Source organism: Hypoxylon trugodes (genome assembly GCF_022578975.1).
Source record: "Hypoxylon trugodes strain CBS 135444 unplaced genomic scaffold F4822scaffold_13, whole genome shotgun sequence".
NCBI lineage: Eukaryota > Fungi > Ascomycota > Sordariomycetes > Xylariales > Hypoxylaceae > Hypoxylon > Hypoxylon trugodes.
This window is the reverse complement of record NW_026250028.1, coordinates 575,707-600,844: the sequence shown is the minus strand read 5'-3', so window position 1 is coordinate 600,844 and position 25,138 is coordinate 575,707. Positions and strand designations below refer to the sequence as shown.

The window sequence follows — 25,138 nt, the reverse complement described above, 5'->3', positions numbered from 1 at the left end:
AACCGCCCCTATATCTGACGTGATACACATAATTCATGTTCTCATAAGAGTTCATCTCGGTGGAGAGAGGTTGGTTATTTACATAACTGAGCAGCTACCCGATCCAGAGTTGTTGCTTGCGTGGAGGCCATCGTCGGTGTCGCTAAAGTCGAAGAGACCACCCTTCTTGAGAGGTATGGGCTTCTTAGCTCCCCTGGAGGCGATGTTCTTGCTGTATGCCATTGCTGATAATGAGCGTATTAGATGCGCTTGGATGTTGTTTCTTGTGGTGTCTTGTAGTGTGAATTTGTTGTTTAGGTGTTCTGATAGTTAGTCGATAGGGAAACTAGATGCTTCTCCAAGGCGCTTTTATACCCGAGAACCTTGGTAGCTACTTTCGAGGGACCATAAGTCCTTGTCTTCATGGTGTTTGTCGGTAACCCATTACACAACCAAGCATTCTTTTTACAACGTGGCGAGGGGAGTCGTGTGTGCCCATCCAACTAAGGGTATCTTTATTAGTATAGATAATACTATTAGAATGAGCTTTGTTCTTCTTGTACAATGGGAGATCGCATATAAGGAAGGAACTTAATAGTTGATGTAAGATCTTGATTAAATGTCTGTAGCCATTCTTAGAATTCTTTGTTGGAGATGGACTGTCTATTTTTAGTGATTAGGTTGGATAAACTTGATTAAGTAGGTAGAGACAAATATCGAAAGAACATAGTATCGAGGGAGGCATTTCTACGAATATGTTATAGACAATACTCTCTTGAAGGGTTTGGTAACGAAGTGAAGTTCTGTTACTGATTCTCGTCACTTGCTCTCGTCATTTCCATACTGCATGCGAAATTATAGCTTTGAAATAATTTGAATGGTTGTATAAGGTTATATCAAAAGAGCAACTTTGGTTGGCAAATGAATATATTCAGGACCTTGGAAGAATCAAGTAGTAGGATTCCTTTAAGCTTCTTGGATTGGTATTTTGTTGGGTTATTCAAGCTGGTCGAAATTAATATCCAATGTTTAAACGGGCAATGTCGCCAAACTTGGGCAGATATATAACCCGCTACACTACCTCACAATAGGTCATATTACAATATGTGGTTAGAATGGCGTGACTGGAAGCATGGCTATAGTAGCACTAATCCGTTTAACCACTGGATGCCTTTCAACAACACAGTCTAACCTGTCAATCACCAGGTCCTTAAATTTTTTTTTTTTCGAGCGGCACATTAATGAATTAATTAAACCACCCCATCATGGCCAGCTCTGTACTTACAACAGCGTCGTTTGCGGCGGAGAAGACCTTCAAATCGTACAAACCCGAGGATGGAGCGGCATACGCACGGGGCCGTGCTGACTACCACGAGAATTTTTACCGCATTGTTGTTGACAGGCATACCGCAACGGGTGGCAAGCTTGACACTATCCTCGACGTTGGCTGTGGCCCTGGGATTGCTGCACGGGGTCTTGCTCCTCACTTTGCCCACGCCATTGGCATCGATGCCTCGGACGGCATGATTAGCACGGCTCGTTCTCTTGGAGGTATCTCATCTTCATCGGAACCAATCCGGTTCGAGATTTCGGCGGCGGAGGATCTTGGATCCAACTTATTCCCACCTATCGCGGACTCTAGTGTCGATTTGATCACAGCTGCCACGGCCGCACACTGGTTTGACCTGTCTAAGTTCTGGCCCCGGGCGGCGCGGGTACTCAAACCTGGCGGGACCGTGGCCATTTGGACCACCAGGGCTTTGACCATACATTCGTCTGTGCCAAACTACGCTGCTATCCAGGCGGCTATAGATGAGATCAAGGAGCAGTACCTAGAGCCCTATAAGGAACGAGGGAACCATCTTGCTGGGAATTTTTATGTCGATCTTCCTCTCCCATGGACTTTGGATGAGCCCGTTTTGGACTTCGATGAAAGCAAGTCTTCTCGTGAAGAATGGACGAAGGAAAGATCGGATGACCAGGCCGCCGAATCCGGCCTTGGTCCGCGGACTGTCACATTGGATTATTTTGAAAACCGGCTCAAAACCTCGAGTCCGGTAACTCGTTGGCGTGAGGCACATCCAGATGCTGTCGGCACCGAACGCGACGTGCCAAGAATCATCAGGCGGAGAGTGGAACAACTTCTACATGAGAAAAAGGGTAAAGAGGAAATTGTAATATGCGTAGAAGCGGTGTTACTTATAATCAAGAAGAGGGTGTAGGCCTTCGAAGCATATGAAATTAGCATGGAACGTTAGGACAGCCTTACTTAAACATTACACCTGTAAGATTTTGGCTGAACTTGAGTAGCCATCCTCCTGGGTGTTTTCAACGATACTCACCGTGACCACTAATTAGAGCAAGCACCGATAAAGAATTGTGAAGGTAACCATGTATTCCCCGGTTACAATAATAAAATAACCACCTAGAGTGAAATTAAGAGCCTAACACCTCATAATTGCCATCCTCTCCGAATTGTCACTCTCAATATCATTTTTTTTTTCGTCGTCATTCATGATCATTATCGTGTGGTTTCCGTCCATACAAGGTTTTGCCGCCTTCCCGGAGGTTTCTTTGTTTATCGTTATATAAATTATGGGTTGGTTGTAGCATCTGATAAGTTGACGTTAGTTGTAATAGGTACCTGGGCATGTAATAAACATGCCATTCCAAAGTTAACGAACCATGGCTGGATATCATGCCTCAACCCGGTCAATTGCTATTTAGCCTCCTCGAGGATTGACATGTATCACATAGGACCTTGACTTTGACCATACGGAAAGAACCTGGTTGGCCGCAAGTCTCACAGGTGAAGTTGGTCAGGAGATATCTTAATCCACGGTACGTCGTGATCTTTAAGATTGTCAACATAAACTTGCGGTAGTGAGGTTTGGCACGCTGGACAATTCCCTTCGCAGTTTCCCTGACATGTTCAATATCGTGAAGAAGGTTTACGAAATCCTTAGCTGCTTTGTTCACGCGCTCGAGCCGCAGCAGAGAACGCAGAGTGCAGTTATCGAAGACTACTATGATGATTTCATTGGGTAGAATTGCTAACTGGCCCAATCCATTTGTCGGCACGTCTGAGATGGACCTAGAAGAATTGATGAGGGGCCGAACGGGGCGTTCCGCGGCTGCTCGTTGGCGACCCGCCTCCGCGGCCGCCCTTCGACGAGCGTCTTCCTGACGGTTCCAAGGATGCCGATACATCTGGATTTACGAAGAATGTAGGATGTTGGATGTAGGGTGTTGGATGTTGGGAAAGTGTGGCGGTATTAATATCGGTTGAGAAGGTAAATTGGGAGATGTAGCCTGGGACTTAGAGTAGTAATGGTAGCGTGCCTGCCTATAATATTAAAATACAGTTAGTACTAGTACCTACATGCATGCATGTATCTGATGTATTGATCTCTTTACATGCTAAGTGCCTTGTCCTGCCTCATTATATTTATTTTAAGGATTGCACTTTTTGAATTATAAAATGTTAATATGATTTAATTTATTTAAAATCCAATATATTAATGCATGAATTTTCGAAGTATTAACCCTTATTTTATTTTAAAAACTATATCGCGAAATAGGAACTTCTACTAGTGATGATAGTGATAGAATTTAAGGCTCACATCAGGTTATATGTATGTACATTGTAGCAGTGGGGTGGAGAGCATGCTGGCATGTCAGAACCTTGGAAGAGAAGCTAGAGCCTCACGTGGGCCTGTAATAAGGTTCCCATTTGTCACAGATATAGTGTTTTAGGTACATATGTAGGCAGCTGGGTACCGATACCCAGGTAGGTACTGTACATACATTAGCCTTCTAATTATTATTAGTTCGGGGGGCGGATCAATACCTAACGTGCCTAGGTAGAGAAAGAGAGAGAGAGAGAGAATCCCTTCTTACCACATACATCAACAAAAATCATCATTGGCAAGTTACCAAAAAATCATGTTTGGACGCCGTTGTGGATCATCACATATAGTCCGAATTGCATCATTACGTATTGGACTTTAAAACCCAGAAGGAAAACAAAGTCTCTTCTATTATTTCCACAATAGCACCCTTTCAATCCCTGGTGCACCCCTCCTCTTCCTCATCCCGCGACACTGCTCACGCGCATCTAGCTCCCCACCACCCCGGCCATACCATAACGGAGCCAGGGGATAGAGATAGAGGAGGGAGTAATAGCGGAATATCCAATTACGAAGAGACCTACGAACTTAAATCGCTGCCTATCGATTCCCATCGTAACCATCAACCTCTGTCAAGTAGAGAATTACGGCGGAAAGCTAAGAGGGAAGAGAAGAGACGGTGGCTTGAGGAGCGCGACGAAATGAAGTTCTCTCATAGCATCCAGTTTAATGCTGTTCCAGATTGGAGCAGTCATTATATCGCATATAGCAACCTTAAGAAACTGTTTGTTTATTCCCACCCAACCCTTTCCTCATATTGTGAAATTATTCCGTTTGACCATATATACCCTTTCTAGAATTTACGGACTCGAAAAGACCGTTCACCAACCTGGCGTTTCCGATGTCGAAACCCGCCCACTCCTGCGTAATGAGGATCCCGAAACCGTTTTCGGCCGAGCGTTAGACGTGGAACTAGAGAAGATCTCATCATTTTATGGCGTCAAGGAAAAGGAATTATTTGACGAGGTCGATGATCTTTTGCGTGACTTTGGATCACCTGAGTCAGATGGCTACGACGAACCCGAGCTCCCGCAGCGGCCCGCTAGCGAGCAAGCTAAACCTGCCCGTGGTGCCCAGAGCATGCGAAGCGGCCGGAGTGCCTACAGCACACGCTCGACTGACGATGGCGTCGAAGAAGACAGTGATGATGATGATCAAGACGAGACTTCGGCCCTCAACAGGAGGCGTCGATCTAGCCTCGGTGGCGGTTTGGGTAGACGACGTACCGTTCCTAGCGTGATGCTTGCCTCGACCGACCTCACAGCTTCGACCGATCTTACTAGATCGCGCCGATATAGCGTTGGTTATGATGACTACGCCGAGGCTGCCCAAATGCTTTCTTCTGATATTATGCTGAAGAAACGCATTATAAGCCTCTACGTACAGCTATGCGAACTCAAGTCATACGTGCAACTGAACAAGACGGGCTTTAGTAAGGTTCTTAAGAAGTTTGACAAGATCATCGATAAAGAATTTCGACCGAAATACATGGAGGACACCGTCGAGTCATCGTATCCTTTTCTACCCGAGACAATCCGGCAAGTCGAGGGAAATATCGCCCAGATGGAGAAGGCATATGCCGATGTAGTAACGCATGGCGATGAGGCTCTTGCTAAGAAAGATCTACGATCGCACCTGAGAGAGCATGTTGTATGGGAACGAAACACGGTCTGGCGAGAACTCATCGGTCTTGAGCGTCGCGCTGAGGCCGCAACTCTCGGCAGTGGCCTTTTGGGTGCTCAGAACGACGGTATCAAGTTGAGGCTACAAGGTGATGATGCGCCTGTCACTCCCATGAAAGAAATTGACACACCGGTTGGACGCTTTACCTGTCCGACATGGTTGTTCAGCTCGACTATGTTCACACTTATTGGCATCATCGCTATATTTTTAGTAATGCTCTTTGTTCCTATTGTGGAGAAATCCGAGCAGCAGAACTGTTTGGCTATGCTGGTGTTTGTAAGTTTGCTATGGGCTACCGAGGTGAGTTATGTCAACATTTTTCTAGGGCTGTAAGCGCAGCTGATCTCGTTCTAGGCAATACCGCTCTTTGTGACGTCTCTGTTGATACCATTCCTCTGTGTGGTTCTCAACGTCGTCCGTTTAGATGATCCGCCGTACACGCGGCTAGGCTCTAAAGCTGCAACTACTTACGTATTCGCGGCCATGTGGACACCGGTCATTATGCTGCTGCTGGGAGGCTTCACTATTGCCGCCGCCTTGTCTAAATGTAAGATCGATAAGCGGATTGCGACTTTCGTCCTTAGCAAGGCGGGTACGCAGCCGCGTACTGTCCTTGTCGCTACCATGTTTGTGGCTGCTTTTGCGAGTATGCTCGTTAGTAACGTAGCAGCTCCCGTGCTCTGCTTCTCTATTATCGAGGTCGGTAACGTTCCCTGAGATGTTTAATATCTATCCTAACTAGTAACTTTTTAGCCGATGTTGCGCAATCTCCCCTCGGGTTCCAATATGTCCAAAGCAGTGATCATGGGCATTGCACTCGCTTCCAACATTGGTGGTATGCTTTCTCCTATCGCCTCGCCCCAGAACGTCGTCGCACTGGGTATTATGGAACCGGCGCCAACCTGGGGTGAATGGTTCTTCGTTGTTATCCCTGTGGGTATCGTATCGATACTCCTTATCTGGATCCTCCTCCTCACTACATTTCAACCCGGCAAAGGTACTACTATCGTGCCGATTAGACCGGTCAAGGAACCGTTCACTGGCTTACAATGGTTTGTGTCCGCCATTTGTATTGCCACCATCGGGCTCTGGTGCGCGAGCCATCAGCTGGAGGCAACATTTGGTGATATGGGTGTTATTGCTATCATCCCAATTGTGCTCTTCTTCGGCATTGGTATACTCACCAAGGAAGACTTCAACAATTTCCCGTGGACTATTATAATCCTCGCAGCGGGAGGGTTAGCTCTCGGTAAAGCCGTTAAGTCGTCTGGACTTCTTCATACGGTAGCTGAGGGTATCTCCCAGGAGGTGAATGGGGTGGATTTGTACGGTGTCCTACTGATTTTCTCAAGTCTGACTCTGGTGATTGCAACATTTATCAGTCACACGGTAGCTGCGTTGATTATCCTACCGCTTGTGTCGGATATCGGGAAGGACATGGATGAACCGCATCCTAATCTTCTCGTCATGGCCGCGGCGCTTATGTGCAGTGCAGCGATGGCGCTACCGACGAGCGGTTTTCCTAATATGAGTAAGTGTTTTGTGCCTTCCTTCTTTTTCTCGGTGACAATTGGGGTAATATCTAACGGTTTGCAGCTGCGATAATGAAAGAGGACGCAACGGGGCAGAGATACTTGCAAGTCAAGCATTTCATTAGTCGTGGCGTGCCAAGTAGTTTGATAAGTTTGGCGGTTGTAGTTACTCTAGGATACGGTGCAATGCGGATAATTGGCATGTAAAGTATCCATGTTGACGGTATTGACCACCTAGATGTGAACAATATCTAAGCACTTGGCTTGCTGAATGTATCCAAGGCATTTGTAAATGTTGTACCACCCTGTAAATAAAAATCTACGCAGGTACTTGATGTATCTAGTGCTCAACGTCTTTAGTATCGTGCTACCTCATAAGTATTCAATGGTGATCTTGTTCTACGCTCTATGTATATATACCTAGGTAATTGAGAGGCCGTACGTGTAATGCTATAGGGTTGTCTTTAAGTCTATAAGTTGCCTAACGTAAATTGGGTATAATGTATCGTATCCAATCAGATAGCAAGACCCGAATGTTTATTGCCCAATGAGGGTTAGACCTGGATTGAAGGCTAATGCGGTCATAGGTTGCCGAGGTACCATGTACCCATCGGTATCCACTCTAGCTCCTGTCGAAATGCGAAATGGAAGTCTCCAACTTCTTAACTTCTTAGAAGGGTTCAGATGACATACATGTACTACCTTAGGTACATTTGTAGCCTTTAGCTACCTATTTTAACTCTACCGTACTTCGCATTTCCCCATACACAACACATACACACCAGACGCATACATGCGCTTGTATGTGTATACGTTTACATATACCTAGGTAATCACTATATTCTAATAGCGAACTGCCTCCTTTCCTTGCTCCCGAGGGACTTATCGCTTTCGCTTTCACTTTGATTTTCGCATCTTGTTAAATCAATGAACATCCTCTCAAGGTAGCATTAGAGCGGCCATGCTCTCCGCTTTCACGGCTCGTCCCATCATCGAGCTTAAGCAGCGTGATAAGTCTCGAATAGAAGCCATATTAGCATATGGTACGTATATTCAGTTCTCATAGCTTACCATAGGTACTCCAATACTAAATTATCCTTTCTTTGGATTGTTAGGCGATCGCGTTCTCGTCGGCCTGAACACGGGCTCGCTGCGAATATACCGTCTCAACGAACTAACCCAACCACCCGCCTCCTCCGCCTCTAATGGTGTGTCTTCCTCCCCAACAAGTGCCCAGCCGAACGCGAATCCGGAATCTGCTTCATCAAAACCCACCGATCTCCTTCGAGAAGTCGAGAAGTTCTCGACACGCGCTATCGAGCAGCTCGCCATCATCAAAGAAGCCAATACCCTCGTTTCTCTCTCCAACTACCATGTCTCTCTACATGACCTGCAATCCTATGAGTTGGTGGACACGATAGCGCGGACAAAGAATGCCACCTGCTTTGCTGTCACTAGCAATATTGTCAAGGATGCTGCCACGGGTATCCCGGAGATTATCAGTCGCCTCGCCGTGGCCGTAAAACGGCGGCTATTACTATGGAGTTGGCATGAGAGCGAATTGCACGACGAGGTGATCGAGATTACGCTACCCGAAGCTATCAGGACATTGACTTGGGCAAATGCGACTAAAGTTGTCTGCGGTATGAACGCAGGATACGTCCTTGTCGATGTTACGACCGCCGAAACGCAAGAGATCGTAGGGCTTGGCGCTGCCGCAACTGGTGGGCAGGGAACTAGGTTTGGCGCTGCGAGTATGGGCTATATGGGACTGGGTGGATATATGCCGAAGCCGCTCGCCACAAGGTTAGCTGAGGGTGAGATGCTTCTCGCCAAGGATATCAATTCACTCTTCGTCGATACCGACGGAAAGCCCTTAGAGAAACGCCAGGTACCTTGGCAGAGCGCGCCTGAGAGTATTGGGTATAGTTACCCTTACATTTTAGCCCTTCAGCCGCCAGCCAAAGGTACCTTGGAAGTACGGAATCCAGAAACCCTTAGTCTACTGCAAACGATAGAACTTCCTGGTGCTGCACAGCTACATTTCCCACCGCCTACTGTTAGTCTTGCTCATGCAGGCAAGGGCTTCCACATTAGTAGTGAGCGAGCCATATGGAAGATGGAAGCAACAGACTATGACACACAAGTGCAAGAATTGGTAGACGGGGCCAAGTATGATGAAGCTATAAGTGTTCTCGGTATGCTTGAGGATGCATTGCTAAAAGATAAAACTGGTACTATGCGTGAGGCGAAGATGTTGAAAGCAGAAGTGTTGTTCAAAAAGAAGAAATTCTCAGACAGTCTGGCATTATTCAATGAGGATGAGGTACATGCACCTCCCCAGAGGGTACTGAAGTTGTACCCTAGAATAATCGCCGGAGATCTTTCTGCGGAATCCCCCCAAGAAGACACTAAGGAGGAGGAGGAGGAGGAGGAGGAGGGGAACGATGAGGATGAGGACGAAAAGGTTAATGGCGAAAAGGCGGCAAAAGCTGATACCCCCGTCGCGTCCCCATCTCGACCCAGCGCCTTCGCCAAGTACTGGATGGGACATCGCAAAACAGATTCTGATGCAGCTTCAATCGCGTCATCCAGGAGGGCCGGTACCGATAACGAAGACGCAGCCAGCATAAAAGTCTCAACCAAGAAGAAGCAGGTAGTGGATGAAGACGGCCCATTAGAAGGGAAAGATCTCGTCAAGGCAGTACGCGAACTAAACAGTTATCTAGCTGGCACAAGAGCGCGTTTGCAACGATGGATCGACCCGGCCACTGGGAAGCTAAAACCAAGGAAACCGACAACTAATACGGATTCATCTATGAGTTTAGATGAGAATCTAGACGCCTTGTTGACACACCCTCACTCCGAGTCCGATGAGCAACTAGAACAAGAACTCAAAGAGACTTTCACCGTAGTCGATACAGCTCTCTTCCGTGGCCTAATGTTTGTGACGCCTACACTTGCTGGGTCTTTGTTCCGTATCCCGAACTTCTGCGATCCGGCTGTAGTGAATGAGCACTTGCTCAAACACAATCGATATAATGAGTTAGTCGATTTCTTCTACGGAAAGAAGCTCCATCGCGAAGCGCTCACTCTTCTTCGTAAATTCGGGGACATGGAAGCGGAAAGGGAACCCACCAAACTTGACCTTAACGGCCATCTAGACTCAGAGGTAGTTATACCTGAACAGCTCCGTGGCCCGCAGAGGACGGTTGGATACCTACAAAGTCTCCCACCAGAGATGATTGATATCATTCTCGAATTTGCGGACTGGGTCTTACGGCGCGATCCAGACCGGGGGATGGAGATATTCCTTGTGGATAGCGAAAATGCCGAGACTCTGCCACGAGAGAAGGTTGTTCGGTACCTCGGCGCCATTCACGTCAATCTAGAGATTCGATATCTTCAACATATTATTATGGAGTTAGAAGATGGCACACCGGACTTCCATAATCGACTGGTAGAGCTACTAATTCAGGCATTAAAAGAAGGCGAACGCGACGAATCCTGGAACGAAAAGCTAGACAGTCTAGTAGTCTTCCTAAGAGGAAGTCAGCAGTACAGTCTTAGCAGAGCGCTGAGCATAATTCCTCGCGATGGTAAGTGTCACCTTATAAGTATACGGATATACGAGCATTAGCTAATTTTATATCGAGATCCGGCGTTTTACGAGGCCCGAGCTATCGTCTTCAGTAATATGGGTTCACACAAGCAGGCACTCGAGATTTACGTGTTTAACATACAGGATTATGCAAAGGCTGAAGAGTACGTAAACTCCTTGTCAGTTGTTAATTGTTACTTACAAAGCGCATTAGGTATTGCAACCGCATACATGGGCTCCCCAGTTCTCGCCGAGAATCTTTTGCTACATCATCAGGGGACGAAGATGATCGTGATCCCGACTCGAAGCCTTCGATCTATCACATGCTCCTTTCCCTGTACCTAACTCCACCGCCGCCAAATAAACCCAACCTAGAACCGGCCTTGTCGCTCCTCTCCAGACATGGCTCTCGTCTACCGGCAGAGTCGACATTGTCTCTCATACCTGACGACCTTCCCGTAGCCGAACTCGAATCGTACTTCCAAGGGCGCATGCGTGCGGCTAATAGTCTAGTCTCAGAATCACGTATTATCGAGGGGTTACGAAAGACGCAGTTGGTAAACACACAAGCGCTGCTGCTCCTCGGAGATGGTATCCCCGGCGGCCAGGGAGGACGTAGCAGAAGAGTGGCCATCAGCGAGGAAAGGGTGTGTGGTGTCTGCCACAAGAGGCTAGGCAACAGTGTTGTTGCAGTGCTTCCCGATAATAGCGTTGTCCATTATGGATGTCTAGGGAGACGTGGGCGCAGCACAAGCGGCAGTCGAACGGAACGTATGACTGGATCGTGGGGTAGACACGGTTGAAGTTGATTGAGCTTGAGTCTTCCTATTTGCTAGTATAGATTTCGAGAACGAAACGGCACGCGATAAAGGGGCGGACAGCTCTAGTGCTAATGGTGCAAGGGGAGAATAGGGGTTTCGCATATACTAAGGATCAGGGGTGTTTCAATTTTTTGGGGTTATAGGCATGATATAGGCGCCATCGCATGCCATCGGAGTAGTGGTGATTAGTGGGTAATACCCCCTCGTATCCAGACTGTTGTCAAATTGATATCGCTTTCTCACGTTTTGGGGAGAAGCAATCCAACGTCGTTCGAAATCATTGTATGCGCAATATAAATGTCGTTCAGTTTCCAGTGCTGTAGATGGGGTTTCATCTTTTTTGTATAGTTAGTAGTACGAGTAATGATTGGCCTATCATTATTCCTCATCGCCTTCCACTACCTCCTCGCCATAATTCTCCTCTTCAGCCGCTTCGTCGACGGCGCTAGCACCAACAGTCTTGTTGCCCTTGGCGTTCGAGGTGGTAGATATGGTAGCAGCCGCCTCTTTTGCCTCAACCTCCATCCTCGTTGTTAATTCGCTGTTCATGCGTTCCTGTAGCGACGACACAGCTTCTCGTAGCTCGCTTAGATAGGTCGTCTTCTGTGCTGTTGTCGAATCGGTACTGGGGAGAGAGAGTGGCAATGAGAGTGCGAATCCTGTAGTGGAGGATAGAGAGGATTCCAATGATGTGGTGCCGCGAGTCGATCTTGAGTTGGTATATGTTGCTTTTATATGCGTTGTTAGACTTATGGTAGAAGATGTGGTAGAGCCTGCCGTGGCTGAGGAAGTAGAGAATGTCATTTTTTTTCAGTATCGGGTCCAATGGATGAATACTATGTTATATGTGAATGGTATCTTATGGTCTTGCGATGTAGTAAACTATTCTCTATTTGCCTATATACACGTATGTATAGAGGCAGTTAATAAGATCTTGAAGTTTAGAATGACGAGACTTTTCAACCTTTTCAACAATGGAGGGGTATATACCTAAGTACCTAAGTACAAGACATCTCAGATTGGCATAATTTGGGGAAACTTTATGATAATATACTCCACTGCTCCACTCTTTAAACTAGGGTGCCGTTATAGTTACGTCTATTCATGTACACTAGTCCGTATCCCTGTACGAACATACCTCGATCCTACTCTCTTTTTTTCTTGTTATTATACCATCCATCTTCTTAGTATCACGATTGCCGATAAACGTATTCGTCAGCTGTCCGATTGACCACCATAGTGACATTGCGACGAACCGAAGAACGCAAATCCATACCTCTCGGAGGGGGTTAGTGGTTTAGTTGGCGCCGATCATTGATCACATATATCACAGGAGAAGCAAGATGTAACAAGGACTAGGAACTTGGGACGTTTCGATCAGACCATGCAACCAGTACGACCCCAGCAAAGAGCCCCCGGGAGCTTCTCTCCCCTTCCCGGAAGTATCTCTTCGGCCTCCACCGCCGCAGCCGCAGCTGCAGCCTCCTCTTCCTCAGCTTCTTCAGCAGCTGCTGCAGCCGCCGCCTCTTCAAGACCCCAAATACGAAGGATAGATACATCTTCGAGCGACGATACCATTTCCATTCCTAAAGCGCGAGGGCCTCAGAGTCCTTCTAATTCAGCTCACTCTCCTAACATCGCAAGCCCATCTTACGCGAATAGTCCTTATAACTTCTCTCGTCCGACCGCTAGACCCAGTCTCGAACTTCCTCAACCGAGAACCGCCTCGCCATTAACCTTACCACCCGCTCGCGCCGGCCACATAAGGAAACACTCGCAAACCCAAGGCCTCTTTGAGCCCACCTTGCCTTCTACAAGCACATCCAATCTATCACAAGTCGCGATGGCCCAAGCCCAAGCCCAAGCTCAGGCCCAGAGTCAGAGTCAACCTGCAGGCTCACTCTCGGCCAGTCAGATTGCCGCCCAAGCGGCTGTAATGCAGCACCAGCAACATAGCCGCCATCGATCGCAAACCGTCCCTTTTCCCGGGAGCGAGAGTCACGACGCCGCAAAGAGACCAGGTCCAAAACCTATCTCTGGCCACCGCAGTCCACCAATGTTAAGCCTAACCGAAGCCAGTGCGCCAAGAGATAATGGTTTCGCTGCTCAGGGATATCATAACGGACTGTTAGGGAGTCATGCCGCCGCTGCCACCGCCGCTGCCAACGTTGTTTTTCCCAGATCGCCTCAGTCCTCGCCAGGTTTACCACCACCCGAGCAATCTACACCTACGGCCCCTGCGGTCCCAGAGAAGCCCGCCAAGGCAGAAAAGTCCAAAGTAAAACTATTTTCCCGGCCCAAAAAGATTGAGATCAAAGGCGATACAAAAGAACGACCATTACCGAGCCCCGGAAAAATTGGCTCTGCGTTGGCCTCACTACAGCGCGGCAACTTCAGCACAACTAGTCTAGCGGATTCACAATCGTTCTATAGCCTAGGCAATTCATCTGCCGCAACTATTCGGCCAGTTGATTCGCCCATAGAAGGCAAGGAGAAAGATAAGGAAAAGAAACACCATTTTCTATCAAGACAAAAACATAAACTAGGTGGCAAGGATGATTATCATCTCCCGCTTTCCTCTGCTGCTAGCAATTCTCGGCCCGTTGATCCTCATGCACCCTCGAGTTTATACAACTTTAACTTGCCGCCAAGTCCAGGCCCGAACAATAATCTCGGCAAAAGCGTCAGTGGTCTCGATCTACGGCATGGAGGACGCGCATTACGCGAGAAGAAGAAAGAAGACGAGGGCTCCTTTGCTGCTGGTTCCGAATGGCCCGGGCCCGGTAGTCTGGGATCAGCGGCGGCTACCACACACTCTTATCTTTCTGACCCTATCGATTCGGGTAAATATGGCCTTCACAACATGTCCCTCGATGATGCCTGGCCCTATCTTAGGGCAAAGCTACTAGTCATCTTCGAGGGGGAGGACCTGCGATTGCCAGTAGAAGATTTTAATCGCGTTGTAACTATGCATATCCAATACTGCATACAACGTCGCTCCGCTCATATCATCATCGACGATCTCAGAGATCTTCTCTCAACAGGCTTCGCTTCGCTTGACCATACATTACGTAAAACCCCCGAGGATAGGTTAATACCTTCGCTGGTGGAGTTATGGATCTTCACATTTACGAGTATACTACCTTATATGCAGGCCGTTTTCCTCCCCCTAGATTTGGAATTTTCCGGCTGCGGATCTATATTAACGCCGGAGCAGGCGCGGGACTTTTGGGGCGGCGTAGTAGCAGACTCGGCAGCGCCTGACCCTCACCACCAAGGTCCAAATTTCGAGGCCCATCTCTCGCCAGCTTCGAGTGTTCTTGATGTGCGACGGCTTGTGCTCATTTCATATCGGAATTCCCTAATCTTACCTAGATACGAGAAGTTGAAGACCATCTTTTCGCGCCTATCCCTTGAGCATCTACCGTCCTCCCTTGCTTCTCTTGCGCTGGCGTCACCGCCACTCCTTAATGATAGTGTCGCTTCGCTCTCTACTTCGCCAAGTGATGGGCCCTCAGGCCGCCCTGGAACAGCCATGTCATTGGACCCCAGCGTTGCAAGCTACAATTCAACCTCTACGACAGTGTTCGGGAATGACTCCAACCCATCGCGAAGCCGTGCCATTAGTAATGTATCCTTTGGTAGCGGCGTGTCCGACCCAACATCCGCTGGTACCGGAAGTCTTCTCAGACCCTTTACGCCGCAAACTAGAGACGGCAGCGATCGCGGTGGTAGGGAAATCCTGGGTAGTGTGCGAGAGCAGAACGTGGAAGACAGCAAACAGGTTACGGAAATGGTTGGGCGTATGCTTCAATGCATGAGTGTGCTTGCAAGCGTCGACACAGGCGTCAACGCAAATAGTGCAGATGAAGCGAGCAAAATGGTAGCCGAGTTGGGTCGATTACTCAAGTTGAATTGGTTAGGAAGAGGTCGGACAGGTAGGAACCGAAGAGGTATGGTAGGTGGGAGGGTTAAGAGACAGGAAAAGAATAATTCTATCAGCGGTATATTAAGAGAAGGGATACACGAAGGTGTTGAGGTGAATTGATTTCGAATTAGTGTATGTAACGATGGATATAAAACACCAGCAATTTGGTCAGAGGCATGGGATTTGTTGGATCGATCATCAGTTAGGATGGGCATCACGGTCACGAGAAAAATGAGGTCCAAAACGGAATATTGGAATTAAGTTTACTTCGGATATACATTTAGCTCATTATAACAAATGCAATGTGGATTGGGAGTGTACACGCGCGAATAAATATCGCTCAGTCTATCGCCAGGTCCAACACGGCCAATTAAAAACACTATGAAAATGCGGTTAGCCAATAATTCGGTTTGATAAAACGGTCATAATGATTTAGGCGGGAATTGGCATTGTTTAGGTCAGACATCCAAGGAAGGTTATATGCCCTCATCTGCTTCGCAAAAGGCTCTGAGTGAAGCTCGAGTGGAAACTGCGAATGTGGTTGGAACTTTCATCATACGAAATGCCAGAAGTGAAGGAAAAATAACAGTGAAAGAGGTCTCAAATGATTAAGACCAGTAAAAAGGTTGAACTTACCAAAATGAAAACTATGTGTACGTGCTCTACTTGTTACACGTGAAGAACATATCTATACGCAGGTTAGCAGGGAACAAAACGTTGAGTGCACTACGACGAGAACAATCCCCATTGCATCCTGTCTCGTGAAACCATCACAGAATGAGGTGTACACGATATGGGAAATCAGACAAGGTATACTGGCAAGTAACAGGCTGCCACCGAAGTGGAAAGACCCGAACAGACTAGGTTTCTTTCATGGTCGACTCAGTTGGGAAAAGAAGACGTATTTATAGGTTGTCATCCTGATAGCTGGGGGGAGGGGGGGGGGAAATATTCTGTCGCTTGTCTCGCGCATCAAAAAATGACATACCTCGGATCAATATTGGAACCGCGGAAGATTCTGAAGTGAAGAGTCCGCCATATCCTTCCGCGAATTGAATAGGGAAAATAAGAGAAAGGCGGCGATATGGGGGGTTGCGAAAATGAGAAGGAAATAAAGTGAAGGTTAAAAGATCGAACAAGCGTGCGAAGCTTTTTGAAGTCGCGAAGAAGAAAAAAAAATTTAATATGGAGCCATAAAAGCTAATGTTAAAAATAATTGGAGACGGATTAAGTTAACCCGACAAAAGATCTCAGAGTCATGTGATGCAGAGTTTACTTGATCTTAACCAATTGCCAGCTGCCAGAGGCACTGATAAGAGCCGACACTAAAAATAGCCTTGTTAAAATATACCGTGTGTAATAACCTTTTCTTCTTATCTAATAAGAATTCCAAAGCCTTTCTCACACTGTCTATTCAACCCGCGATCTCCCGAGTACTAATGTCCTTATCCAATTAAATGCATCTTCATTTATTATAAGATGCCAGGATGCTTATTGCTAAGTCGTTGGTTTTTCATAATGTTTCTCATATCTTGCGTGATAATTTATAAAATAGTAACACTTATGGAGCACTAGTAACTTTTATACCTTTTCCATCTCCTTAATGTTATCACAGTGTCAGTGTCGTCTAATCACAGTAGTTTAAACTTTTGCGCATCTGGTGGCTGGTCAATTGTATTTTTGTGTACTCCTTATTTAGGTTAGACCTATCTTATGTAATATTACTTCATCGGCGATAGTCGGAGCTTCGAGGCAATTAAGCCCTGCACGTGGTCATAGCACAGTGCATAAAGATATTTTCGGGAAACTTTTTTCCTTCCCTCTCTCCCTTGTCTTACAATTTCACACTGTCTCTCAAATACCTGCCACTTCAACTAAGACCCGCCCCCATTGATTGAGAACAGAGACGTTCCCACCCACTCCCATTTTCACTAATCATTACTTTTCGGGCTACATCGTCTACACAGTACTCCGTACGATGTGTCACTAAATCTTCGCGTTAAATCTACCGAGCGTAGCTAGCTAGCTACAAACGCAACAGAAGGCCACCATCAGTCGATCTTTACAGCGCCCAGGCAGCCAAACTTGACGAGAAAGAGAAAAAAAAAAACCATCATCTCGAGCACTACAAAGTCTATGGTCTTCTAACCCCAAAGCCACCTGTACCAAGCATACTAGGTATTTCCTTCACCCCGGCGCAATTCAACCCCGATACCCAAGTACTTGGTTCCAAGCGGCGTCTATTGTCAAGTGGTCCCATAGGCGCGGAGAATAACCAGCAGCTTTATTTTTTTTATTCATATTCCTTCTTACATTTCGCCTTATCCGTGCTGCTCAGCCCAGCCGAGCGTGCGTTTGTCCTCAAACAGTAACACTCGCCCTATCGTCTACCTCATTAGTTGCTTAATTTTTTTATTTTTATTTTTTTCCTTTCGTTTCTTCCATCGCCCTCTTTTATTAGCCTGCTACCCGCCGTCTGCATCATTGCACACACCATCCGCTTAACAACTCCATCAAAAATGATCGCCCGACGTCGTCACTCATGATCGACCTAGTACAAAAGAAATAGTTTACATAACTAACCAACTAATCCTACCTATCTTTTCTCATATATCGGATTTATTTAAATAAGCTACTACATACATACATCTACCAATCTTGTATACATATCTACATACGCGCTCGCACGCTACGCATAACGATACGCAGCGACATATCCTTACCTGAGCAGGACTAGTACAGTATCGTACCGTATAGGAAGTGCAATATACACTGTACCTAGGGTACCTGAAGCGAATCCCGCGACGCCAACAGCTTGCACCCACTTGGCTTCAGGACCCCCTTTGCCGCATCGCATCGTGCACGTTCGTCCGTCTCTCCGCTTCACCCTGTCTGTCCACGCGCGACAACGACAGTCAGCGACAGCGACGTAACTCGACTTGGTCAATTGTTCCGACCGACGGCGTATTGATGGGAGTTGATCGATCTGGTGTAAAATCCAGGATCTAGGGTAGCGCATCCCGCGAAACTTATTAATCAGAGAGCTACAACAGCCAAAAAAGGTTCTGTGCCTGCGTGTGGCGCGCAACCGACCGAACTCTATCCTGCCGCGTCGCTAAGAGTCAGGAAGAAGAAAAAAAACCAATAGTTAATCGGAAGTCGCATTTTCAGCCTTCTCCATATTTTTATCACTCTCACTTCTCTATCATTAAAAATTACACGCTATATGCCTCCAACGATTGTCGACCTCCAATTTCGCCGCTCCTTAGAAACAAGTCTTTTAATCGTCACCGCGACACCATCAGAAACCCAGACACGATATACGTTCCCCAATCGACGATCGCATTACATCAAATCGCCGTATTAACATATCCACATTATTACCAAGGAAAGGAGAAGCTGCTTATAAGATTCGGCCTTCGCGGAGAAAAGAGAAAGACAAAGGAAATAAAAGGGAATAATCACAAGAGACGGTGCTGCCAAAAAAAAAAAAAGAGACATTTGACCGGACGAGTCGATCGATCGATCGCATCACATCAAAACTCGCAGCGGCCAGGCTTAAACGGAAGAAAAGCGTATGAGAAACAGGAATCATTAGTTTGACGTCGATATCCACGGCGTGGATAATCGACACTAGTAGAAATGATGGCAAGTATAGGACCGGGTGGTTTTCATCCAGGCATGCAGCAACATCCTGGTGTCCACCCGAGCCATCCCATGGGTGCTCCGGGCATGGCACATAACCCAAGCCAACCGGGGGCTCAACCAGGAATGCCGCCCCAAATGGCCGCTCAAATGTCGGTATCCGGCCCCGGTGGGCAGGTCAATCCTGCGGCTATGATGGGAGGCATGCCTCCTGGTGCCGCCGGCCCTAATGCTCACGCACTGCAGCACCTGAATCCTCAGCAGCAACAAATGTTTCAGCAACAACAGTTCGCAAGTCAGTTCAGCTAAAATTCTCCTAGCCTCCCTCGTTGATTATCGTTTCTCCATTTTCCCCCTTCTTACTCTATCCTATCCTCTAAGAATCAAAACGTTGGATATATATTCAAGTATTGCTAACACGTGTACCCTTTTAGTGGCCCAAAATCCTCATGTAATGGCCCAGATGCAGCAACAACAAAGATTACTTCAGCAGCAGAGGCAAGCGATGCTACAGCAACAGATATACCAGAACATACCTATGAACATGCAGGGGATGAGCGTAGCCCAATATCAAGCCATGAGGAATAATGCCAATATGCAACGAGTCGGCATACCCCAACATCTCCAGCCGCATCTTGGTGCTCAGCAAGGACAGCACCAAACCCCACAACAAGCACAGGTAACAATATTCTTCCACGCATAGCAGATCACCCATTTTCTTTACTCCCACGCTGACCCTACTTTTTTACTCACAGCTTCTTACACAGCACTTAGCAATACAACAGCAGCAAGCTCAGCAGCAAGCTAACAACCAAATGCACCAGGGCAACCAACCCGGTCACCCCGCTCATATGAACCCTCAACAAATCCAACTCCAGCAGGCTCAGTTAGCACAGTCGATGGCGCATCCGGTCCCTCAAGGCCCTCAAGGTCAAGGACCACAACCCCAACCTCAGCCTCAGGGACAGCCTCAGCAACAAGGCCAACAACCACAACCGCCACAACCAGGGCAGCAACAGCAGCAGCAGCAGCAGCAACAACAGCAGCAACAACCCGGCCCGCAACCAGGCCCGCAACCACAACCGAATACTCAAGGTCCTCAAAGAGCCCCGACGCCAGCTGTTGCGCAGCCGAACCAAACGCAAAACCAAGGACCAAATCCTACAACAGGAAATCAACCGCAACCGCCGCAAAATCAACCGCAGCCTCCCAATGGTCCGCAAAATCCACCTCAACAACCTACTGCGCCGACAATTCAGGCAGGTCAACATCTCCAGCTCACGAATAACATACAGCAGCAATTGCTACAGCAGCAACAGCAACAAAAGAACGATGGCATGAAGGGCCATTGCCTACTAAAACTCCTTCAGTTTGGTGAACATCTAAGCGGATACCCAGTTAGTACCAATTCCATCTTGCTCATTCGTGCTCCAGACCCTCCTATTTCTCCTCGAGTGAATTGGAGGCAATTACTAACGAGCTGCGCCAAGGCCCAGGGATTGAGAATGAGGGACGATTTGACATACTGGAATAATTTTGTAGCGCAATTTTTCTCGCCAAGGGGAGTTTTCAGAATCTCTCTATTTTATATCGATACCAATATAGCGAGCGAGGAGCACGTCGACAAGCATCACGAGATAACACAACCCGCTCTAGCACGATATTTTCACACACATTTCGAAAGCGGAGTTAGGAGAATTAATTTGACCTTCGAGAAGGGCATTACTGACAGACCACTGCCAAACGGTTGCCACTTCATCGAGAACCAAAAGGCAAATCTAACCTATTGGTTCGATAACTCCCATGTAAGTTATTCTGCCCCGGTCGCACAAAAGTAAAACTGACAGCCATGACCAGGTCGTAGCTACAGGAACTTTAAGAGCGCAGTTCGACAGCGAACAAAAACTTGAGCTATTGGAATTCATTACCCAAGGTCACGAAGAGTATCACTCTCGAAAGATGGTGATCGAAGCGGCCAAGCCAGCACACAATTGGGTTAAGGAGTGGTTGAAGGTGAATGGTCAAGGGGACGCGCGGCTGTCCCCGGAAATGAGCAAAAAGGGCAAAGCAAAGTCAATGAAATCGCCGCCAAACCCACCTCCTGATATTGATTTACCCCAGTCGGCCGTCAAACAAAACATAGGCATCACAGAAGCAGTGTTCCAATTTCTCGAGGTACGAATTCTCATCTCGATGTTTTAAAATGTACTATGGAACTAATGATGCGCTTTAGATTATCGAAGTCGTTGGGCAGATGAATGTAAGTCGAAGAATTCGATATTCTTGTTACATCTCCTTCAAAAGAAAAAGAAAGGATTCTCAACTCAAATATGACGACTAACCTATCGATCTATTTAGCCGCTATTCAATTTCTACCACACTCATCCCGGCCGCTCCCCTTATGTCGCTCTGGAGCAATATGTTAATCAGAATATTACCAATGTTCCGCAACAACCGATAATAAACGGCCAACCCCAGGTCAACGGCCCACCGAATCCGCGAACCCCTAGCTTCGGCCAATTCCCCATGGGCGCTTCACCAGCAGCTACGCATCTGCAACTGCCCAATTCACCTCATATAGGCAGCCCCGCTCAAGGACATATGCAAGCGCCAGGCATGCAATTACAGCAAAGTCAGCAGGGTACGAGTTCAAGCGGGCCAAGCGCTAATACCAGTCCAGCAAGCAACAAGCGAAGGCGGCCATCGACAGTCAAAACCGAAGATGAAAGCGGCGCACCGACGCCCGTGAGTATCGGGGGTGCTCAAGTTAATGGTGTTGGAATGGCTAACAAGAAGCCACCTACGCCTAGAATGCAAAAGCGCGTAAAGACAAATCCAGCATGATGCCTAACGTCCCAAGGGACCATATTTTCAAATCGAAAAAGGAAAAAGAGAAAGGGGAGAGAAAACAAAATTCAAAACAAGCATACCGGCGTCTCTTCTGGCTACGGAACTCTGTACTGTTGTTCGATCTTGGCTCGGCTGTTTCATACGCACTATTACATCGGCTGGACGTTCAGGATTTGCATTTTTGGGACTTGGGGAGGTTCGGAGGCCTTCAGCGATTCCCACCTATGACTGATGTTTTTGTGACAGCGCCGTACTAATTATTTTAACATTTCATTTGACTCGTCTACTCTTTATGGAGTGGGCAAGAAAAATCGGCGTTGGTTGACGGTTATTCCTTCTGCTTTGAGTCTCGATGGACGGTTTTATACGTGGATGCAATTGTGTTAAAGGAATTGTGGTTGATTCCGGTGATTACTAAGAGTAAATCACCCCTTGTACGATATTACTTCTTTTCCCTTCCTTGCCTTTGCATTGTGATCAGTGCGAAACCTACTACCCCTATTGTTGTTATTGTTTTTTCATTGTTTAGCAAAAATACTATCGGTACAAGTAGAATTGGGGGAAGAGGCATCAGTAAAGCAACGCCAGCCAAGAGCTTCATTTATTTGAGTAGGTGGACAAGAAAAGATTATTGCAAGAACAAATTTGATGTTTGAGCATATTCACTCAAGTGACATGAAATTTATTTTACCACCGATTTCTTCAAAAACCCCTGATACGTAGCTGGATATTTAGGTAGATAACCATAGTAACCTCACATCCAACTATAAACCGGGGCTGTAGCATCTCTCATAATATAGAAAAGCGGTTATGAATTATAATTATTGTTGCACCGTCGGTATTCTCAAGGTGGTTGTGATTCGTGAGGCGTACAGGTTCGACCAAATATATGTAAATATGTACCTGATTTAGCTAATATTAACGTATGACAATAGTGACTCCAGAACCCCATATAACGTCCGGGTTATCCGCTTCTCAACATAAATTCGATACGCTATAAAGTATCCATATATGCTGTTTCGTCTGCGGCATTCGTTCTGAGATTCCTTTTCCAACACTCTACTAGATACGAAACCATAGTCAAGCTCTATAAGAAAAGGAACAATTAGAGAATGTTAACAATCACAACATAGCATTCTATTAAATGTTCCTTGACGGAGAAGAATAACTCTTTTAGTTATTGTGACTCGTAGATACGTACTACGACCAAATATCACACATGCCTGTTCCATTTTGAGCAACTTGCTACATATATCGACCCACATAGATATAGATGGCACCGAAGCAGTTACAAAAACACTTGCAGATTTGAGTAGGGGACTCGGAATTTCCACATGATGATTTCCCTTACAAATTAAAAGGGCGACTGGAGGGGCGAACGATGGATGGTGGCTCTTCTTGTATGCTAGATCCTAGAGCAACAAGATAATCTAGACAATTTGTACAAGGGTTTGCACACAAAGACGGGCTAGTAGGCAGAAGCCACACTGATATTGATAATACGAAGCTGAAGAAATGCGTCTAACGTCAAATACAGCTTTAGGACCGTGGCATGACCATAGCAGGGAGACGCGACTCCTTATCAACCTTCTGTCATGATTATGCCTGCCCTATCCATAACTCATCGCCACTAGTAATCACATCGTTGTCGTCCAGCCCTCGAGTAAAACCATAACGCCGTAGAAGGGAAATTCGGGAAAGACCAGAGGTTAAGCAGCATCACCGAACGTGTTCTCGCCCGAGTAGGTTATGTAGAGGAACCTATAGGAGTAGACTGTTAGATCGCGACTACGGCGAATGCAATACAGGGTTCAGCTAAACGGAGGGAAACGTACCCATCTTCGTCTTTGTGCTCCTCGTAGATGCTGCTCATAAGAGCAGCAGTAGGAGGGAGGACTTCATCAACGAAAATGAAGATGGCTTTCTCCGGGGACAACTTGATGCGCTTTCGAATTACGTAGACGAACTGGCCCACGGTAAGGTCTGCCGGTACCAGGTACTTCTTCTTGTCGATGGTCGCAATATCGGATTTCTCAACCTTTTCACAGATGACCTAATTTGCAATAAGAGGTTAGAAAACGAATTCCCAGGATTGGAGGGGTATGCGAAGCGGTGAAATGGCGAAATGATTAGGGTGTGAGGGGTTGGGGCATGGCAGATTGACAATAACAGCGGTGACCACGATAGTTAGACGTAGAAGATTAATTTTGAAGCGGACAAAATGATACAAAGCTTCATAGACATATAAACAGAGCGAGATAGATGAATGTATGAGTGAAGAAATACATACTGGAATGCGGTCGGCGTATTTTTGACGGATGCGCTCGGCTTCGGCCTTGCGCTTCTCAAAAGGGTGCTCGTCCTTAAACTTGGATCGCATCTTGACGGTATCTAATAACGGTTGTTGGTATTAATTAAAAAGAGTAAACCGATATACGATGTGGGACAATTTATCAAAGTTAATCAAGTAAAGAAAAAGAGTCTGGTATGAAGAAGAAAGTTGAGAAGATGAACGATGCGGGAGAAGGAGATGGTGATGATGATGACGGATGGTTTGGTTTGGTTTTGGTCTGGCAAGGTTGGTTGAGGTTTAGGTTGAAGGGCACGGGTTGAATTATTACGTGGGGGGGTGGAGGGAAGTAGAGGGGAGTAGGGGGAGTAGGGGGAGTAGGCAGTAGGCAGTAGGAAGGCAACTAATACTTGAATGTACCTACCTTAGGTACATGTAGCAGTATATTAATTCAAGGCAACCTTCGTAAGTGCGCAGGTGATTTGGCTTTGATGACCCAAATCGGATCAGACAAATGACTGGACTTGCACACTGACGGAAGCCGCTGATATGGTCACCGATAAGCTTAGGTACACACGCGTTTGTACCTAATCTAAGGCAGTTGTACCTACATATACCCACTACGTTAAACTTAGATAGCGGGTAGTGGAAGTATCTACCTACGAGAGGTACATATATACATATCTGCCTTAGCAATTTAAAATACATCCATGGAAACGTACATGGGTCAAGGCGGGGAGGCTATGTACATACATGTTATCCTGCAACTGCCTCATATCAGAGACCGGTGAATGACTGGAGTATAGGAACGTGACCGAACCGAAAATGGACTAATGCATTTGCATCTACTTCAAAGCTTATAAAGCAACGCCCCCGTTATAGAACAAGCCAAAGCTTCCAAATTAGTAGTAGTTTACTTGAAATAAAAGGCTAAAGGAATTACTAACCCTCGAACATTTTCCGTCATTTTGTCATAAAGCCCAAGCCCTATCACTTGACCTCTACCTCTACATCAAGTATACGGAATTACCGGTCGGAGAATATATCGTTAATTGACGATTGACAAAGAATAATAGAATAAAGTCGAAATGAAAAGAAAAGAAAACATTGTTTTGTTTGT

The 25,138-nt window shown here is 46.7% G+C and overlaps 7 protein-coding genes across 7 annotated transcripts; 4 read left to right on the top strand and 3 right to left on the bottom strand.

Moving 5' to 3' along the window:
* Positions 1-896: 896 nt before the first annotated feature.
* F4822DRAFT_100342 (S-adenosyl-L-methionine-dependent methyltransferase) lies at positions 897-2,648 on the top strand. The gene has a single exon (XM_051452304.1). It carries the CDS (start codon positions 1,245-1,247, stop codon positions 2,199-2,201), a length of 957 nt encoding a protein of 318 aa, XP_051308668.1. The 5' UTR covers positions 897-1,244; the 3' UTR covers positions 2,202-2,648.
* On the bottom strand, positions 2,460-3,561 carry F4822DRAFT_422993 (uncharacterized protein). Its single transcript, XM_051459928.1, has one exon. It carries the CDS (start codon positions 3,187-3,189, stop codon positions 2,692-2,694), a length of 498 nt encoding a protein of 165 aa, XP_051308667.1. The 5' UTR covers positions 3,190-3,561; the 3' UTR covers positions 2,460-2,691.
* On the top strand, positions 3,501-11,277 carry F4822DRAFT_439232 (SPX-domain-containing protein; the record flags this gene model as incomplete). Its single annotated transcript, XM_051462613.1, has 12 exons — positions 3,501-3,517; positions 4,246-4,392; positions 4,466-5,651; positions 5,706-5,977; positions 6,011-6,059; positions 6,105-6,882; positions 7,828-7,926; positions 7,999-8,799; positions 8,830-10,482; positions 10,540-10,648; positions 10,699-11,131; positions 11,194-11,277. 12 exons carry the CDS (start codon positions 3,501-3,503, stop codon positions 11,275-11,277), a joined length of 5,628 nt encoding a protein of 1,875 aa, XP_051308666.1.
* Positions 11,278-11,485: 208 nt separating this feature from the next.
* F4822DRAFT_100305 (uncharacterized protein) lies at positions 11,486-12,314 on the bottom strand. Its single transcript, XM_051452303.1, has one exon. The coding sequence runs from the start codon at positions 12,107-12,109 to the stop codon at positions 11,684-11,686; it is 426 nt and encodes a 141-aa protein (XP_051308665.1). The 5' UTR covers positions 12,110-12,314; the 3' UTR covers positions 11,486-11,683.
* Positions 12,315-12,383: 69 nt separating this feature from the next.
* On the top strand, positions 12,384-15,746 carry F4822DRAFT_100283 (HbrB-like protein). The gene has a single exon (XM_051452302.1). The coding sequence runs from the start codon at positions 12,690-12,692 to the stop codon at positions 15,351-15,353; it is 2,664 nt and encodes an 887-aa protein (XP_051308664.1). The 5' UTR covers positions 12,384-12,689; the 3' UTR covers positions 15,354-15,746.
* Positions 15,747-19,464: 3,718 nt separating this feature from the next.
* On the top strand, positions 19,465-21,946 carry F4822DRAFT_100257 (uncharacterized protein). Its single transcript, XM_051452301.1, has 7 exons — positions 19,465-19,557; positions 19,653-20,275; positions 20,369-20,683; positions 20,736-21,053; positions 21,112-21,138; positions 21,237-21,510; positions 21,559-21,946. The coding sequence occupies exons 2-7, from the start codon at positions 19,694-19,696 to the stop codon at positions 21,720-21,722; spliced, it is 1,680 nt and encodes a 559-aa protein (XP_051308663.1). The 5' UTR covers positions 19,465-19,557; positions 19,653-19,693; the 3' UTR covers positions 21,723-21,946.
* Positions 21,947-23,437: 1,491 nt separating this feature from the next.
* On the bottom strand, positions 23,438-24,108 carry F4822DRAFT_439229 (microtubule-associated protein; the record flags this gene model as incomplete). The annotated part of the gene is made up of 3 exons (XM_051462612.1): positions 23,438-23,489; positions 23,564-23,781; positions 24,019-24,108. 3 exons carry the CDS (start codon positions 24,106-24,108, stop codon positions 23,438-23,440), a joined length of 360 nt encoding a protein of 119 aa, XP_051308662.1.
* Positions 24,109-25,138: the final 1,030 nt, after the last annotated feature.

Excerpts from the sequence above, each read along its gene's own strand:
- F4822DRAFT_100342 (XM_051452304.1), top strand. The coding sequence starts at position 1,245 with ATGGCCAGCTCTGTACTTACAACAGCGTCGTTTGCGGCGGAGAAGACC.
- F4822DRAFT_422993 (XM_051459928.1), bottom strand. The coding sequence starts at position 3,189 with ATGTATCGGCATCCTTGGAACCGTCAGGAAGACGCTCGTCGAAGGGCG.
- F4822DRAFT_100305 (XM_051452303.1), bottom strand. The coding sequence starts at position 12,109 with ATGACATTCTCTACTTCCTCAGCCACGGCAGGCTCTACCACATCTTCT.
- F4822DRAFT_100283 (XM_051452302.1), top strand. The coding sequence starts at position 12,690 with ATGCAACCAGTACGACCCCAGCAAAGAGCCCCCGGGAGCTTCTCTCCC.
- F4822DRAFT_100257 (XM_051452301.1), top strand. The coding sequence starts at position 19,694 with ATGCACCAGGGCAACCAACCCGGTCACCCCGCTCATATGAACCCTCAA. Across the intron at positions 21,054-21,111 it reads CAGTGTTCCAATTTCTCGAG|ATTATCGAAGTCGTTGGGCA; the intron begins GTACGAATTCTC and ends GATGCGCTTTAG. Across the intron at positions 21,511-21,558 it reads AGGCATGCAATTACAGCAAA|CAAGCAACAAGCGAAGGCGG; the intron begins GTCAGCAGGGTA and ends ATACCAGTCCAG.